The 17386-nt window shown below is 53.2% G+C and overlaps 1 protein-coding gene across 10 annotated transcripts in view; it reads left to right on the top strand.

The window, feature by feature from the left end:
* Positions 1–17386, top strand: part of ARHGAP26 (Rho GTPase activating protein 26) — a 147887-nt gene that overhangs the window by 48271 nt on the left and 82230 nt on the right. For all 10 annotated transcript variants that reach the window (XM_054842095.1, XM_054842094.1, XM_054842090.1 and 7 more), the window contains exon 12: positions 17025–17061. In XM_054842095.1, the coding sequence (XP_054698070.1) occupies positions 17025–17061 (37 nt within the window). The remainder of the gene's footprint in view (positions 1–17024; positions 17062–17386) is intronic.

The following is a 17386-nucleotide window of genomic DNA, read 5'->3' as shown; positions in this document are numbered from 1 at the left end:
CGGGAGGCTTGAGCCTGGTGATGGAATGGAAAGGCAGCACCGCAGAGGCTGGCGGGTTCTGTCCTGCGACTTCCCAGGAGTCAGACCTGTTGTACTGGAAGAGCCCGGCTCGTCTCGGCACTTGCATATCTTGGTCCTTGGGTGATATGAAGCTCCATCCTCCAGAAAGCAGATAAGGTTTCTGCTCCCATTCTGGAAGGCTATTTCAGGACCTCACCACTCTGGTGTCTAGAAGACTTCCCAGGGTTTCCCACGCGCCCAGGTTTAGTCGTGCCCAGTTCGTGTCTGCTCCCCCACGCCAGGGCACTGGGCTGCGCGGCCACTGAGCCGCGAGAAGCTGGGGGCTGAGCGGCAGCTGCGGTGTCTGGGTTTTGTGCCGGGCGCTGAGACGCCGTGTTCACGTTCCCAACCAGGGGCTGGGCCTGGCTGGAAATGCAATGCTGTCTGTCAGTGCTGGGAACTCGCGAACTTCAGAAGTAGTTACAGCTGAATTAATGGACGCCCAGAGGGCAAGATCCACAAAGTCTTTTAAATGATTTTTGAGGTATTATGGAGACACTTAAACTCTCTTAGGCCTTCCCTAGGTGCTGAAGGTCTGCAGGGACCAGCAGCCCTTTGCTGGAAGCGTTCTGCTGCCTAGATATGCCACTCCTTTGCTTGGGCAAGGAGCACCCCGCACCCACCCCGGCTACTTCAGCAGCGTGCTTCACCCTTTGTCCTTAATTTCTTCTTCTCCATCTGAGCCCAAACCAAACTCTTTCTCAGCCTTCAGTCCAGACTTGGCTCCCACCTGTAGCTATGGGTCATGGCTTGGAGTTTACGGTGGCTCTGTTGTTTATTAGCCTCACGAAACGAAGCGCTGGGTGAGGCCTGTGAACCTACACGAGCGCCCGGTGCCTTTCCTTGGCAGTGGGGGGGGGGTCTGATACTGCCCGATTCTGCAGGGTGCTGAGGGCTCTTGCAGCCAGCAGGAGCTCGGGGCGATCAGACACATCGTGGTGGGCATGAAGGACTCGATTCCCTTTCTGCAGCCGCCTCCGGGCTCCCGGCCATGACTCAGCTCAGCAGAGCCCAGCTCCTCCTTGGCTCTGCGGCTGTGAGGGCCGCCCTGACCCAGGCTGGGGCTGTGGTGGCCGCCCTGGCACTGGGTGACCGGGCGATGTTTCATTTTGGGTGTTTGGTGTCACCTCCGCGCTGCGTTGGGGGAGCGGAGCTCGGGCTCGTCACACACGTCCCTCAGGGCTGTGGGTGTGTGGGCAGCACAAAATGGAGCAGGGCGGCGTGGGGGGAGGCCGTACGGCCGCTCTCCACTAGATGGCAAGCTGAGACCAGCCCGCTCATTGCACTTGTGCCCCAGCGGGGTGTGGACAGCTCCCCCTGTGCCCCCCAGGGCTCTGTGGGGTGTCCGGGGCTGTCCTCACACACTCACCCCAGGGGCTGTGGGTTTGGGGGAGCGCCGTGCCCCCCGGCGTGGGGCTGCCTGTGCCTGTCACCCAGCTCCTGCATTCAGCCAGGGCCGTTTGTGCTGCACGGGGTGGGGAAAGCGCTCACTTCCCAGTTTTGTCCCCAAATTATCCCAAAATTTGAGCTGCTTCCCCCCTCTGTTCCTCTGTCTGCCTTCTGCTGCTGCCCCAAAAAGAGTAACTGATCATTTTGGAGGCAGGCAGTGTTTAATCCTGGTAAACCAAGGGGGGGTGAGTACAGACCTTCAAAACTTGTGAGGTCTCTCGACTTCTCCCTCCCTCCCCAGCCACGGGGGTCCTTCCCCCCTCCCCGTCCCTCCATGGCCGCCAGGCCTGCCGTGGGGCCGGGTCTTTCTGTGGTGGCCACTGCCACCATCGCGTGTCACTCTGTTTTGGGGCCAGGGTGCCCTGCTCCGGTTGATTTGGTTTTATGAAAGGAGCAGAAGCGAGATGGCTGGCCCTGCTCAGCAGCTCCCCACCCCACCGCTGGCCTGGCGATGGTGGGGCAGGAGCCTTCCCCGTGGTGTTTTCCTCCAGGGTCTCCAGCGGTTCCACCGCATGGGCAGCGTGGTGCTGGCAGCGGTGGCCCTTCAGCAGCTGAGGCCGATGACGGTGGGACGATGCCCACCAGCGCAGCGCGCTGGGAAACACCTCTGAAGCTGCCACCACCGCAGTCCTGTCCTGGCCCCTCGGCCGCCCTCCCCGTCTGACAGCTGCTCGGCGGTGCTGGAGCCCGTTCGGCATTGCTGCTCTGGAAATGTGGTGTTGTGTTTTTGTAGCAAACCCCAGCGTAACAACAAAGCCCAGCCTTGCATTCCTGTCCAACACGCAGCACCCTCGCCTCCCGCCTCCTCCTCGGATATTGCTTCTGGGAATTCTTTCTGAAATTGTTTTTCATTTTCCTTGTCTAATTATACAAAATGGTGAGAGATTAATTTCCCAGTGGAAATGATGTCTTTTGAACTCAATCCAGTGCTTTCAACCTCGGCATTCCTGTCATTTTGGCTCATTCAAAAAATAAATTAACTTGAAGGGCTTCAGTCCCAACACCCGTGCTGCCACGGGGGTACGGTTGGGCACCAACCGCACGCTGTCCAACCCTCTTGTATTGCACCGGGACTCACTGGAAGCTGCAGATCTGCTTTATCCTTTTAATTCATCTCATCTCCGACTCCTTGGAGGTCACTTTCTTCTTCTTCGCTGGTTTTGGTACTGCACTCATTACCCCTGAAGCTAAGTGTTTCCAGCAGAGCTTGAAAAACCCTCGATGGAGACGGGGACCAGCGATTTGTGCTTCGGGTGCAGCGTTTACAGCTGCTGCCGCGCCAGCAGCAGGTCTTGGGGATCAGCCGCTTTGGTTACTGCTCTTGTCGGCAGCGCTTTTTTCTGAGGGCACTGCCTGTAAATCGGTAGTCACCGAGGAAGGTGAATTACTAGAGACGGTAGAAAAATCTTCACCCAGAACATCTTGTCTTTGGCTGTTTTCTCTTTTCGTGGGAGAGCCTGTGGGCAAGAGGTCAGAGCGATCATCGCGTTTGCTCTTCTGGTGCTCTCCAGGGTTTGGTCTGTGTCTCTTCAGCTTGTGTCCTCGCAGGTTTTTCCATCCTGATCTTTTCACCCTCTCGATTCCACAGATGTGTGTTTCTGTGGGCTTTCCAGAGAAAGATGGTTATTTGTGTATGCTTTATCTTGCAGTTTTTTCATGGCCTTCATCCTGTCTGGGTTTGTTTGCTTATGGCAAATTCTTTCTTTCTGTTCTGTTTTCCATGACCTGACTCATTCCAGTTGCTGCTTCTCCATCTCCCTCTCTCTCTCTTTGCTGAACAGAACACTTTTTCCCCACTCTGCCCCCTCTCAATCTCTAAATTTCTATTGTTTGCTTTTTCTCTTCACCTCTAACCTGCTCCCTGGCCCAGACAACCTAGTGAACTTTCCCTGAACCGAAGCTGCAGTCTCGCCCGTGCTCTCGCGCCGCCTGGGAGCATCTGAACTGCCTCCGAGAGCAGCACCTCCGTCTCGGTGGAGGTGCATCACGTGCGGCTGCAGTGATGGTGAGGCCCACTGCCGGCTTGGCGGCAAAACCTGGCCCAGTGGAGCTCCTGCTCGGCTTTTTTGTGCCCCATAGTTCAAGATTTTTGCCCAAGAAAGTTCTTTGTCCTTTTTGAGGACCAGGTGATGGAAGAGGATCCTCAGAGAATGAGTCTGAGCTTTTGGAGCGAATGATAATTTGTCATTTTCCATGTTAGTTTTTGTATCACGTGCTCTTACTGCTGTTCCCTTCTCCCTCTCCTGTTTTGTAACCTATTTTAAGCCTATAATAATAGCAACTTTGCATTGAGTTTATAAGCTTTTATTTTCTTTCTAAAGCACTTAAGCCAGTGAGGTCCTAAGCCTTGACTTCAGGCTTTTATTTATGGTTCCAGCAAATGCTGCTTCAGTGGTTGATAGCTTACCCAGCCAGAATCACTGCTGCTTCAGGCTGACAGCTTTTTGTCCTTCGCTTAAGCAGCTGTGCGGGTCATAAAGAGAAAAATACTGAGAAGCATTCTAGATCATCTCAAAAAGAGAAGAGAGCCCTCTGGACTGCTTTTACACACGTAAAAGTGCTATCCCACGCACTTTTGGAAAGTTTGTGATCTCTTCTCTTTCTTCTGGCTCTATTGTTGGGGACACCCAGGAGCAGAGCAGTGGCTCCTATGTCTGGTTTTCATCTCTTGCGCGTGGTGCCTCGTTGTTTCTTTCATGCGTTCTTTGCTGTAGCCAGCTTTGCCACAGCACTCTTTGCTGTGGTCAGGGCTGCACAAATTGGCCACAAAGGTTGGGCTTTACTGGGACACTGGGATGGTTGGTCCCATGACACGAGCTGGGTTTCGCTCTCCCTTTGGGAGACGATGTTGATTCTGCTGGTGGAGATGTGGGCAGCTGCCCGTCTCCTCTCCTATTATCTTGCTGCAGATAGAGGAGTGAGGGCTGGGGATTTGAGTGCAGGTCCGGTCACGGATCCACGTGACGTCTTTTGTGTGGGACACCCACCCGCTCTGCCGCAGCACGAGTTTGTCTTTTACAGTGGTTGAGGCCAGGAGGTGAGCGTGGTGGTGAGAGGTGACCTGGGTTTGCAGAGTCCCTGGGGAAAGGTGGTTAATCGAACTTGAGTTGCAGGGTGCTGGCGATGAGTGTGGTGTGTGTGAACAGGATAGATGAGCTGGCATGTGGTAACTTGTCTGTAAGTCTGGGCCCGGACAGGTGAACCAGCTTAAGAAGAGGTTGCATGTGGTTGCATCAAGTGATTTCGTCACAGTGCTTCGCTGTGAACCTGGCTGTCCACCCTCCGGCTGCATCTGTCCAGCTGTGCTGGCAGCCTCTGTGGGGAGGCACAAAGCACTCGCTTGGAATGAAGGACCAAAGAGAGTACGGTTGCTTTCCTTTTCTCTCTGCTCTGTTATCACCTCTGCTTAGAATTATTTGAGCAGACAATTCAGTAAATATGTAGAAATTCAGGGAATAGCTCCATGTTAGTAGAACAAACTTCTCTGCCAATTTGAATAGACTATTAGAGTATTTTTTTCTACTCTGCATTAAATATTAAAGTGGTTCATTGTACAATCAGTTGCAAAACTAGCCTCTTCCTTTGTTTCCTACTCTATTGGTCCTTGCATTTCATTTTAAGCAGTGACTTACTGTCCTGCTACAGTCCCACCATGGTCCCTGACCCAGGCTTCTTCCTTCTCCTAGCTGCAGCATCAGACGAAAGTCTGCCCTTCGAAACTCCAAACATTTTCATCATCTTATTTCTGTACTTCTGGTCTCCGTCCCATGCCACCCTCGGTTTGCTGTTCCTGGCAGACCCCCGGCAGCGCCGTGCCTGGGCTGGGCTCTGGCAGGAGCAGGCAGGCTGCAGGCACGGCGCTGCCGAGAAAGGCAGCTTCTGTGCCGGGCTGGGGCTGCAGCAGCGTGCAGGGTGGACGTGCCCCACGCCGTCTCTCAACAAGCGTTTGTTGGATGCCATGTGGTAGAAATGCTCCTTGCGGGTGCTGTGCATGCTCGTGGTGCTGTGTACAAGCTGGGGGTGAGTAGTTTCCCGGGGAGGTTATTAGCGTTGTGGAATTTCAGGTCATGTCTGGAATGGGGTAAATGTCCTGCTGCAGTTTTGGAGAGGGGCACCGAGACCATTTAAGTCTCCATCGGGCCGGCTCCCAGCACCAGGGAGGTGAAGGTGCACTGCGAGCCCTGCGCCGCATCCCAGGGCTGCTCCAAGAAGCCACCTCTGCAGCTGCTGGGGCTCGCAGAGGTGTCCCTGGGTGCGGAGGGCAGGGTTGGCGAGCGGGGGATCGGGGGCCCCTTTCTGCCAGTCTTCCCAGAGTCTGGGGGTCCCCGCGACAGGCCGTGCTGCCGGCACACCCGGCCCGACGGCCGACCCAGCGTGTCCCCCACGAGCGGCTGCGCAAACCGAGGATTAAAAGTGATCTCACCTCAAAGATGTTACGGTCTCGGCATTAAACCACCAGCCATTGTTCAGAACAACTGGGCAGTGTGAAACCTCTTTTCACAGAGGAGGAACGCGAGGCGCGTCTGTGTTACAGTTATTTTAAAAATAAAGATGACACTGTCATTTAAAATTAGGTTGGTTTTGATGTGCTCAGACTCCCTGCTCGTCAGTAGACGTTGAAAGGAGGAAGGGCGTGTGTGCTTGCGGGAGAGAGGGAGAGCGAGAAGCTGGCTGGACTCCAGCGCAGATAGCTGGCAGAGGAGGATGTGCAAGTTGTTGCTCAAGCATCCTAGAAAACTTACGGGAAGCTGTTAAACTAGTAGAAGTTTTCACTTTTAATCAGTTACTTGAGTGATCTGAATGCATCTGCTCTGCTGGACTTGCTTAAAAATGCTGCTTTGTGAAGCTTTAAGCGCTTTAGTTATTCCAAAAATGTATTTTTCTAAACCAGTTGACCTTTACTTACATTATTCTAGAGACTGCTGTATATCTACCATGCTTTGCTCCCCGTCACTTCTGCCTACCCCCTTGTTTTTTCCCCCAAACTGACTGCTGCTTTATTTCCTTTTAACATTTAGACATGGTAGGTTGATGGTTTGACCCAGGTAATTTTTTCCTTAGGTGACAAACACGTCGGGTTATATAACCGCGCTGAGCTCAGCAGTCCAGATGGCTGGCGGGCAGCCCGGGCGGCTTCGGCTTTGGAGGCTCTTGGGAATGCCTGCACTTGTAATAAAACGTGGGCTTGTTTTTAATTAGAACCATCATTTAGTTCAGCTTGGAGAGACAAAAGAGCAAGACCCGTGTAGAGGATTCAAGCCCCCAGATGCTTCACTTTTGATAGATTTTTTTTTTTTTAAATTTTTTTTTCCTCTTTTAATCAGGCTCAGGCATCGGTGTAAGTTCTGAGCTGAAATTTATGTTGGAAGGAAGGAGGGGAGCGAGGTGGGGGGGTGGCTCCGATGGCAATGCATTAGTTGAGCGCTGAACAGTAGGTTGGGAGGGAAGGAAGGAAGGAAGGAAGGAGCTGCCAGGGACCCTGGGCCACCCTCTTCCAAATGAACAGCCCTCGTTTGAATGACATAAACCAGCATTTCACAGCGGGTTTCTGCTGCCCTGCCAAGTCTTTCGCTTGGGAAGCAAGGCATATTTTTTCCTCCCCTCCCCCTGCAGGGAGGTTTGCAGGGATGTGGGCTGGGAAAGATCTTACTCCTATCTATATCGTTCTGGCTCAGAGAGCAAGGAAGGTTATTTCTAGCCGCAACACAGTGTAGTCTAACTCTGAAAATCCTGCTTGTAGTATGAAAACCTGGCTCTCGGACAAAAATAGAACAGGCTTGATAAGGCAGAGCCAGAAACAAGGGCTGATTTCATCAAGGTTGCCAGGTGTCCCGCTTTTAACAAGGAAATATGCTTTTTTGTACATGAGCCTTCCTGCTCTGTGCTTTGCTGGCATCCTGCTACTGGGCTGTGTCCCAACATAGCAGCTCTGCCGCGGTGTGCCAAGCTTGCTCGGGCGTCAGGTGCAGAGGATCCTGCCTGGCGCAGTATGGACCCGAGCCGATCTCCCCTTTCTTTTTCTCTTTCTTCCTTCTTTCCTTCCTTCCTTCCTTCCTTCCTTCCTTTTCCCCCTTCCCTGTTGCTGCAGGGGGCAGGGTATACGGTGCCCTCCCCTCCCCAGGCGTGCCCACCCCATCTCACGAAGGGACCCTGGGGTGCCCGGAGGCTCTGGGCATTCCTGTGGGAAACGGGGCTGAGTTGTGGGCTGGGAACCCAGCGAGCGGTCCCTGCCTTTCAGGGGTGTCGTGGTCTCGCACCTAGTCACGCACAGCTCTGGGTGTGAGCAGGCAGGGTTTGGGTACGACAGCAGAGGCTGGAGAGGTGCTGTCCATCTCGGAGGGCCGGAGCTGGCTCAGGGTGTGCTTCCCTGCACAATTCGATCCGCGTCTGGGCAGCTGTGGGAAGTGGGAATCCTACCCGCCTCTCCAGCCTCAGCTCTTCATTCTCTGTTTCTCTGGTGCTGGACCAAATGTTTGTGTGCCCATGCTGTGAACCTGATCTGGCTGCAGACTGTCAAGTAATAATAATACTAATAACTGGCTTGCTAGAATAATTTTCAGCTGGATCAGCCTCCCGGTGCAGCTGTGTAGGTGCTGCCGCTGCCTTTGCTAGCAGCAGCAGGAGAGCGTGGCTGCGAGCGTGCAGAGGGCGAGATGGTTCCTCCGGTTGCAGGATGGTGTTAGATAAATGGAAGCCAACTGTGAGCACGGTGTCATGCTGCTGGGGCTGAGCGGGGGCACCACGACCTCCCACGGACACGCCGGCATGAGGGTGTGGGGCATTTGGCTCATGCTTTGTGGCTCTCGTCCCTGCCGCTGTACCCGCCTGTACGAGGGGAAGGGAGACGGCATGGCAGGAGCATCACTGTGACAGGAAGAGCAGCAAAATGACGCACAAAGTGTTCCTGGCCGGGGAAACACTCGCCTGGCGAGTGTCAGGTTTTCAGAGCAACTTCCAGGGCTCCCGGGGCAAGCTGCCGTCTGTCTACAATCACCTTCTTCCCTCTTTCCTCCTGTGGCGTGGGAGAGCAAAGAAGAGGACCCGGCTTCTCCGACGTCCCTCCCAAGGGAAGGGTGCTCACGGTCTGCGTGGCCGAGGGAGGGGAGGTCGGGAGGACTGCAGGCTGCCTGCACGCATGAAGGCCAGTTTGGGCGATGACGTGGAAAAGACGGAAATGCCGTAATAGCCACGTGGAAAGAAAAGTGAACACTGACGTGCCTGGCCAGAAGAAATGGGTAATCCACAGAGCAGCCTTTCGCAGCAGTCCCTGAAAGTGCTACCATCCACCAGCAGTTTGAGGAAGTGAGGAGGTAACTCCTCGTAGTCTTCGCAGTCAGAGAAAATGGGCCACTCGTATCTGCTAAAGTTAGGCTTGAAAATGGTATTTTTTCACTTTCTTTTTCTCTCGAATTGCTGTGGAAATAATGGAGTATTTGGTGGTAAAGACAGTAGAAACAAAATAATGCCTTATTATCTTTTAAATGGAACGTGCTCAATAATTCACTGAAGTTTTGCTCACTTGGAGTTACCCAAGATCTCCATGCAAAACCTGTTTGTCATCATCTACGGCACCTTCACTACAGTTCGTCAGAGGGGGTTTTTGTGTGCTGCCAAAGCTTTAAGGGAATGCTAGAGTGAGGGAGTCTTCTCTGGCCATCTCCTAGGAGCACCTGAGCACGGTGCAACATCATCCTGAGGGGATTTGTGTCCATGCATTGCAGGATAATTTTCATAAACCTTTTCCTTAATGGTTGCTGCTTCTCAGGCTTCCAGCTCCTGGCGTAGGGTTGGAAACAAATTCTCCAGGACTGATATTGCTGCATTTCAGTTTCTGCTCTGCTCTGAAGGGGACAGGGACATTAGGATCTTGACTGCAGGGAAGTGATCAGGTGCATCGGTGGTGTCCAAGTGAGAAAGAGGTTGAGAACAGACTTGTTTCAAGCAGCTCTTCTGTCGTCCCGCTCTCGTAGGGCAATTGAAGGGGTTGGAAAAGGGATGTGCACGAGTCCCAGCACGTGGTTATCGCTGCTGGGCTGAGCGAGCCCTCGTGCAGCGGCGGCATTGCAGCTTCAGGGCGCTGCAGACACCCCGCCTACCACCCTCTGAGTCAATCCGAGTGGCTGGACTCCCGTCTGCAGGCTGTTTGTCACCCCATTTTCCCTTTTCGTTTACAAAAGGGTTGCAAAACACCCACGTAAAATGTCTGCGCTGCTCCTGCCCATGTCTCCACAACCTGTCCTTGGGTGGCTGGCAAGCCAGTTGGACTACCAATTCTGAGGGAATATAATGATTTCTATTTATACTCTTTTGGCTTGTGCATCTTCTAAGCTGAAAGTTGAAAAACTTGTTCATGGTTGTTTTGAGGATTTCTGAATATGAATCACAAGGAAATTGCATAACACTGCAGCATTTCCTCCTATTGCTCAGGGCTTTACAAACACTGCGCTCCTCCAGGGAGACCAGGGAAATCTGGCAGGACTGGCCCGTTTGACAGTAGTTGTTGTCTAAATGGAAAGTCTGGGTTGAAGGGTAGGTCCCGGCATTAGTAAAAGGAGCGTAAGGTGGAATCTTCTGTGTCGGTGCATGGACTAGGTGATTGAAATGGCAGGTTCCTTCTCAGACGGCGATCCCTCCGTCTGTGGCTGCGAAGGAAGGACCGCCGGTCCTGTTGTTCGTTAAGGCTTTCTACAAATCACTGCCACCTCCCGCCTCTGAGAAGCTAGACAACCCTGTCCTCTAGATTTTAGCCATCTAGGCAGAATTTCACGCTGATGTTGGAATCTGAAAGATTTTGGGAACTGTGCTGAGCACTGTGCAGCCTCCAAGGGATACAGCTTAGGTTGGGCTGTTTTGAATTTTAAATAAAAAACTGCTTTGCGTATGAGATGTAGGGTACTCATATAAAGGAGGTGTGCACACATACAATTGCCGTGTGAAAGCACAGCCAATTTATTGTGGAGGTTAACAGACATCATGGGCAGCCAGTGGAAACCCTGGAATGGGGAAATAAACGTAAAATTACTTAACATCATCTTTTCTTTGTTGTCCTTCCAGACTCCAGCTACTTCCTTTTCCTTTTCTTTTCCCACGATCCAGTTTCATCCCGAACAACCCACATACCCGTTTGCTCTTTGCATGCTTGTGTGTGCAGTTTATTTAGGAACAGGTTGGAAAAACTGGTGGATTGGATTCTTCTTGGTTTATCTGTGGGCAAGCAGAAGATGGCATCAGGCTGTGAACGGTGGCTGTAGAAGTATTTGAGGCTGCGGATGGTGGCTATCGGAGGATTTTTGATTGTGAAAATCCACAGCTTATGTTTGTATTACCCACAGCTCCAATGTGGGTAACGACAGATCTGAAGTTTTGGGGGGGGAACTGGAGCGGGTACAGCGGTCTGCGTTGCTTCTGCTGCCCACGCTTTGGGCCGCGTGGTGGTGGAGACGTGGCTCGAGGAGAAGGCAATCAGCTGTGGCCATGGGTAGGGTGCGAGCGTGTTTCCCTCCGGCTTGTCCCACCGGCAGCGAGGGAGCGGGGCAGCGTGGCGTTGCTTCCCGGGCTGTCTGTTCTAGCTAGCGCACCCTTGAACATCGCAGGCCTCTTAATCATCTCCGTAAAACTGTTTCCTCTGCAAAACACAGTGTATGCTTGGTGAAACATTTCACCGGGAAGAATTAACTTATTCTTTGATAAATTATCTTAAATATTGAGTTAATAATTGAGCACAGTGCGAATGTTCTGGGGGAGGAGGGAGTTTTAATTTTGCAGGAAAATTTCAAAATAATAATGAATTGCAATTTCTGTCATGCTCATAAAATTTATGCTTCTGGATTACTTGCAGATGAATCTCAGAATTTTTCAGTAATAGGTCATAAAAGCCTTGTTTTAAGCCTCCAGATAGCAGCGATCCTGCAGAAATGAAGCAGTAGTAGCTTCCACTAAAAAAGGTATGATCTGGTTTTCTTCAGCATATTTGACCACATACAGTACAAATTTAGAAAACTAAATTCAAGGCACCAAGGTCTGCAAATTTTCTACTAGGTTAATATATATTTTTCTACACATATCACTTCTGAAATTTCCTAGTAAAGATATTTTGGCTCTGACGATACACTCAAATGGGAATAACGAGTGAGAGCGTTCAAACCGTTGTGGTGCTGCAGGACAGGGGTTTGTCTCCACGGTAGTCACCAGCCCCAAAGTTGTGAGTTTTATAAGTGAGCCTGTTGCCCCAGGCGGCACGTGGGACACCGGCCCCCCACCCCTCGGCACCGGCTTTCTTCTCTCAGATTTCCTACCCTTTGTCAGTGGCTAATACTGAAAAGCGAAAGAAGGTTTTTACTTCATGAGAAGCTTTCTGGGTTTAGGTCTGTTTTCTCCAGAGTGTGTTAACAACAGGAAAAAGGGGTGTGTGCGTATACAAATAGATGTATTTCACGGTGTTTTATCAACAGGCTCTGTCCTGGGCGATGGGCACGCCTGCAGAACTGCCTGTTCTCAGCAAAGCTCTCGCGTGCTGTCTGCTACATGCAGTTACCCCGCGAGGTGTAACCGCGCTATCCCCTCGCGCTTACGCTGGCAGAAGGGTCAGAGCCCCGTGTCTCGGTGCTGCATCTCGTGCCGAGCCGGCACCCCGCGCTCACCCGCGCAGCCACGGCAAGGCAGCCCGCAGCAAAGCTTAGCGCAGGCGTGCAAGGGAAAGGATTTTGGGGGGGGGGGGGAGAGGAATCTGCCTCTCTCTTCAAATCCAGCACTCGGCAGTTGCTTGGAAGAGGGCTGGGAAGGCCGTGTGCTCCCAGCCTGGCGCCCGTCTCTCCCGGGACGGATGGGGGTCTCGGCGCCGTGCACCCACCCGTGTCCTGAGCCGCTGTGCAGCCTGTGCCCCGACGACACCCATCTGCTGCAAGCAGCGAGCCTGGGGTAGGGCAGAGGGCACTGCCGTGGAGATCTCACAACTGTTTCGTGACTGCGTGGTCCTTTGCCATACAAACGCTATGGGGAAATGCTTTAGCCCTTTACACAGCCAAGTGAGGTGTTTCCCCCTCTGCACGCTCGCTGTCCCTTTGGTCCTCTGCCCTGGCAGAGCAGACGTGGTGTTGCGCAGCCAGCGCGGGTGGGCAGCCCTGAACCTGGGGGAGATGCTTGCAGCCAAAGGCTTTGCCTGGTTGGCAGGCAGCGGTGGGACAGTTGCCTGTGCTGGATTCGAACGTGGCGAAGGAGAAGCAGCCGTGGTCACCACGCTGGCTGCATCCACGGACTGGTGCTTCTGCTCAAGGACCACGGGCAGTGGTGGGCTCAGGCTGCCAGGCAGACCTGGGAGGTCAGGGGTGGCTTCACAGCTTCTGCTGGAAGAGCAGCTCTGTACAGAGAGCTTCGGAGGGCTTTGTTGTCTGAACACCCAGTAGCTATGGGGTTACTGGAGGTCTCCCTGGCCATGCTGAGATTTTCTCTGTGCTGAGCTCTTCTGTTCTGGACTGGGTTGCAGAGCTTGTTCACCAGAATCATAGAACCATAGAATGGTTTGGGTGGGCAGGGACCCCACAGCCCACCCAGTGCCACCCCTGCCATGGGCAGGGACACCCTCCACCAGCCCAGGTTGCCCAAAGCCCCATCCAACCTGGCCTTGAACCCTGCCAGGGAGCCAGGGGCAGCCACAGCTTCTCTGGGCACCCTGTGCCAGGGCCTCAGCACCCTCACAGGGAAGGATTTCTTCCTTCTGAGGCAGCTCAGAGAGCATGCTGTGCACAGGGAGCGCCTGGGAGCGTAGGGCCTCCGTTGCCTCCATCCCTCAGCAGAACCGATTGGATTTATGATTTTTTTTGCAGTGCTGTAAAGATGGATTGACAGTGTAACAGTGTGGTGGAGTTATAAGGAGGATGGTGCAGGGAAAACATGCTCCTGTCTGAACAATCTGTAACTTTATTTTTGTCAGTAATCAATGGGGACTTGGGTATAATGAATAGTAAGAACCTCTTTAAAATTCAGCACCCTTTTGCAGGGAAGAGGGTTGGTCCAACACCGACTTGCATACGAGGCTTAATCTTAAAATACATCCTTGTGCTTTAAGCTCTGGTTGTCATCAAAGCTGTTTTGGAAGGAGTGGAATGTCACTGTCCGGGAAGCCAAGCAGGGCAGGAGTGACCTTTGCTGTGCCAAGACCCCAAGGGGTCTCCGCGGGCTGGGCCACCCAGTCTGGCTGCACGAGGGACATGGTTTTGACAGCAGTGGCCCTTAGGGTGCTGGAGGGGCTCCGCTCTCGGACCCCTTACACAGCAGACCTTTCTGCAGACTTGGAAACTGTCTCTTATCCTAAAAAAAAAAAAAAAAAATCTCTCTTCAAAAGGCTTGAGGCAATATAGGAAAAGGATTTCTTTTTAAAAGTAATGTTTTTCTTGGAAAAGGAAATGATGTTACAGAATTGGGGCTTGGTTAAAACCTTGATGTTGTAAAGTGGTGTTAATGGATTAATACACTGACAATGGATAAAAGGTTTGTCCTTAATAAGATGGATGTAGGATGACAGTATCTCCTTGTTTTATGGTTGCATAGTTGACCTCTGCCTGAAATTTCCTTTTCACTGTGTGCATACTTTGCAATTAATGGCATAAGCATATTGTGTTTCCTTGTCTGTTCTTTTCCCCCTTTTTTTTTTTTCCAAGAACGGTCTCTGATGATTAACAACCTCTCTATTGTTTCATGTAACCAAGCTGGAAGAGCGAATATGCAGGCAGAGACATTTTTCCCTGTAGCTGCTGTGCCATGCCCCATAACTCGAGCTGCGTGACTGGTCCTTTAGGCCCGGGCAGCAGGGAAGCCGTTGGCAGAAGGACAGCAGATAGCGGATCTGTGCCAGGGTGCACGTCAGGTGCCGGAGCAAGCGGCTGAAACCTGGGGTGACCCGGAGGAATTGCGAAATATTTTGGTGTCCCGAGCACAGGAGCTGGCGCGCACTCAGCAGGGGCAGTGGCCGGGGCTGATGGGGGGACCTCTTGGGTGGTAACCCGGCTGCACCTGGAAAGCAAGGCTGCGAGAGCAGAGTCACCCGTTTGTCGTATAGAGCGTTCCCTTTGATTGTACAGAGCGTCAGCCTACGTGTCTGGGGTGAGCCAGGGCGGCGTGCAGGGCTCGAAGGCTGCGTGGGCTCGGAGGAAGGGCTGTGCAGCTCCGAGGGTTACCTCAAGCTGTGCGCCTGGCCCCTGCAATGGGTCCTCAGCAGAGCTGCTGAAGCTGGAGAGAAAAACTTCTTTAGGGAAGGTTGACTTATGGCCAGGGCTACTAGGCAGCACCACTGGCAGAGGAGCCCGCTGTTGGTTTCCTTCCCTCTTGTCACTTATTTTATTTTCTTGATAATAAACATTTTCAGTGTTCATGGAGGAAAACTCACTTGCTGACTACAGCTGGTTTTGCTGCTGAATCATCCCCCAGTTTCCAGATGTGGGACGATAGATTTTTCTCTTGTGAACAAAAACCTCCACTTAGTCCTGCGTTGCATAGCTAGGTGCCCTGGGAGGGGGAGAGGGAAGGCGCTCCTTGGGAAACGTTCCAGGAAGAGCGGGAGTTGGCACTGAGGGGCCAGTCTCTACCCAAACCCCCAGTTTTGAGCTGCAGCGGTAGATTTGTGGTTCCCCGAGCGTGTCCTGGGTGGCAGAGCTGATGCAAACCGTCCTGCTGGCCTCTGGCTGGTGCCAGCCCGGCTGGCTGTGGCCTTGCGCTGGTTGGCGTCGAGGGACGGGCCTCCCTCCGTTGAAGATGAACCCGCAGGAGGCAAATGACCAGGTTCGTGTCGTTCTCTGAGGCTGAGCTCCCTCACCAGCTCACCGCCCCGACGGGCCCGTGCAGCCGGCGTGCGGGGCGAGAGCTGCTGGCATCCGCTTTGCCACCGCAGAGGTGTCCGTGGAGCCGCAGCTTTGGTGGCTCTCCGCAGGGCTGGCACCGCGGCCGACGGGCAGGGGAGCACAGGAGTAGCCGTGTTTCGATGCCCTCCGAGGAAGGCGTCAGTTTAAGTGGCCTAAGGGTGATATTGCAGAAGCGCTGTGTGACACACAGCCTTTTAGTGGGGCGGTTGGTATGGGTAATGGGGATACTGGGCTGGTGTTGGGGCACCCGGGGTGAGCGCGGTGGCGAGCTCTGCCGTGGTCAGCAGTGTGCGTGCCCGGCTGCCGCTGGCACCGATCCTTTGAGCGCGTTGTACTGTCGGCTTCCCCCGGCCTCGTGTTTCTGCTGGAGCTCTCGGGGAAGTTGCCGACAGCAGGGACCCCGCTGGCAGCACACAGACCAGGGGCACCTTCTGAACCTCTGTCCTCAGGGTTAATATCGTTAATTGGGAGCCCGCGGTGGGAAAGGTCGAGGAATGCTTGCTTGCCTGGTCACAGATCAGAGCCTCTCCTCCTCCCCGCTCCCCTCGGATGTGTTGGCCGTTGCTGCCCTGTGCTGCTGTCAACATCGCCTTTGGAAACTTTCCTTCCTCGCTTGCTATTTCTGGAGGTAGCATGTGATTAAATCAGTTCCCCATGCTCCGCTCCCGGTGGAAGGGGGCTCCCAGCTTTGTTCCCAGCAGAGGAAGGGTGGGCACGCCGACGGCTTTAACAGCCTACCCAGGCCTTTGTTCCTCTTGGAATGGATGCTGCCACGCTCGGCTCCAGCTTGTGGTGCTGATGGAGTGCCGGCGTGTGTGTGTTTCTGTTGGGGCTCTGGGCTGACAAAGGATTATTTTAGAACATGTTACTCTGTTGAGCTAGAGAAATACAACCTGTCAGAAGGCTGATCTTCTTACAGCCACTGTTTTCATTATGTTAGGCTTTTAAATCATCCTCAAACTGTGGTTGAAACCTTCTGCCATTGTTTTTCCCCATTTTATTGCATCCACTCTAAAGTAGCAAAGCTGTAGTAGTGGCTGGGACAGGAGGAAGAGCACTGGTGTTTGAGGACAGGAGAGTCTTGGGATGAAGCCACAGCGTTGGCTCGGAGGGTGGCTCTGCCGCAGGCAGTGCTGGGTGCGTTGCTTCATCCTTCTGCCTTTCAGGTCCTCTCTAAATTAATGACATTTCTTTTCCTCTCTCAACTCTTTGCCTGACCCATTCATTCAGGCTCTAAGTACTTGTGGGTAAAGATGGCTTCTTGCTCCTTGCCTGAGTAGCACCTACCAGGTGTTACTGTAATGCCCGTAAGATGTAAAGGGAATCGTCTGCTTTGCTCTAAGTTCATATCCCTCATGTGCTTCTTTGAGAAGAGCGTGGAGCATTTGCGTTCTCTTGTTTTAAAACCTGCCCTAGTTGTTATTTCGATATAACTCCAAAGCTGCGGCAACCTGATGTTTCGAATGTAGAAGGCTGCGAGGAACCTTACTGCTGGGGGAGGTCAAGGCAGGTTCTCTCTTATCTTTTAGTACTTCTTCCATTTTGATGGTCCGTCTTAAAAATGAGGACAGCAGACCCTAGTCGGGGTGACACCAGACATGTCAGCAGTCCCTTCTCAGTGGAGCCAGGGTCTTCATAAGATTTTCTTCTTGTGTTTTCCAGGTCTACAACTCGAACAAGGACAACCAGAGCGAAGGCAGTAAGTATTTCTTTTCAAGCCAGACTCCCGAGAAGGTGCTGGGTGCACACACTTTGCTGGGTCAGCAGGAGATGCTGAGCTGCGGGGACACCGGGCTGTGCTGTGCTCCCTGGGACAGGGGCTTGGTGTGAGGACCGCGGGATGGCCCTGGGGAGGAGCTGGATCCGGTGCCCAGCACGGAACTGGTGCAGAAACTTGGTGGTGGGACCCGGGGCCATGGAGAACAGTGCTAAGCTGTTCCCTTAGCACTTTGAGGTGCATCCCCTCCCACCTGCCCCGTGCCCCGAGATCCCTGGGCTATGGCAGCAGTGCAGGGGTGCTGGCG

The sequence above is a fragment of the Grus americana genome, chromosome 14 (genome assembly GCF_028858705.1).
Source record: "Grus americana isolate bGruAme1 chromosome 14, bGruAme1.mat, whole genome shotgun sequence".
NCBI classification, from domain to species: Eukaryota; Metazoa; Chordata; class Aves; order Gruiformes; family Gruidae; genus Grus; species Grus americana.
Note: the sequence above shows the minus strand (reverse complement) of the source record. Positions and strands in the feature narration are given on the sequence as shown.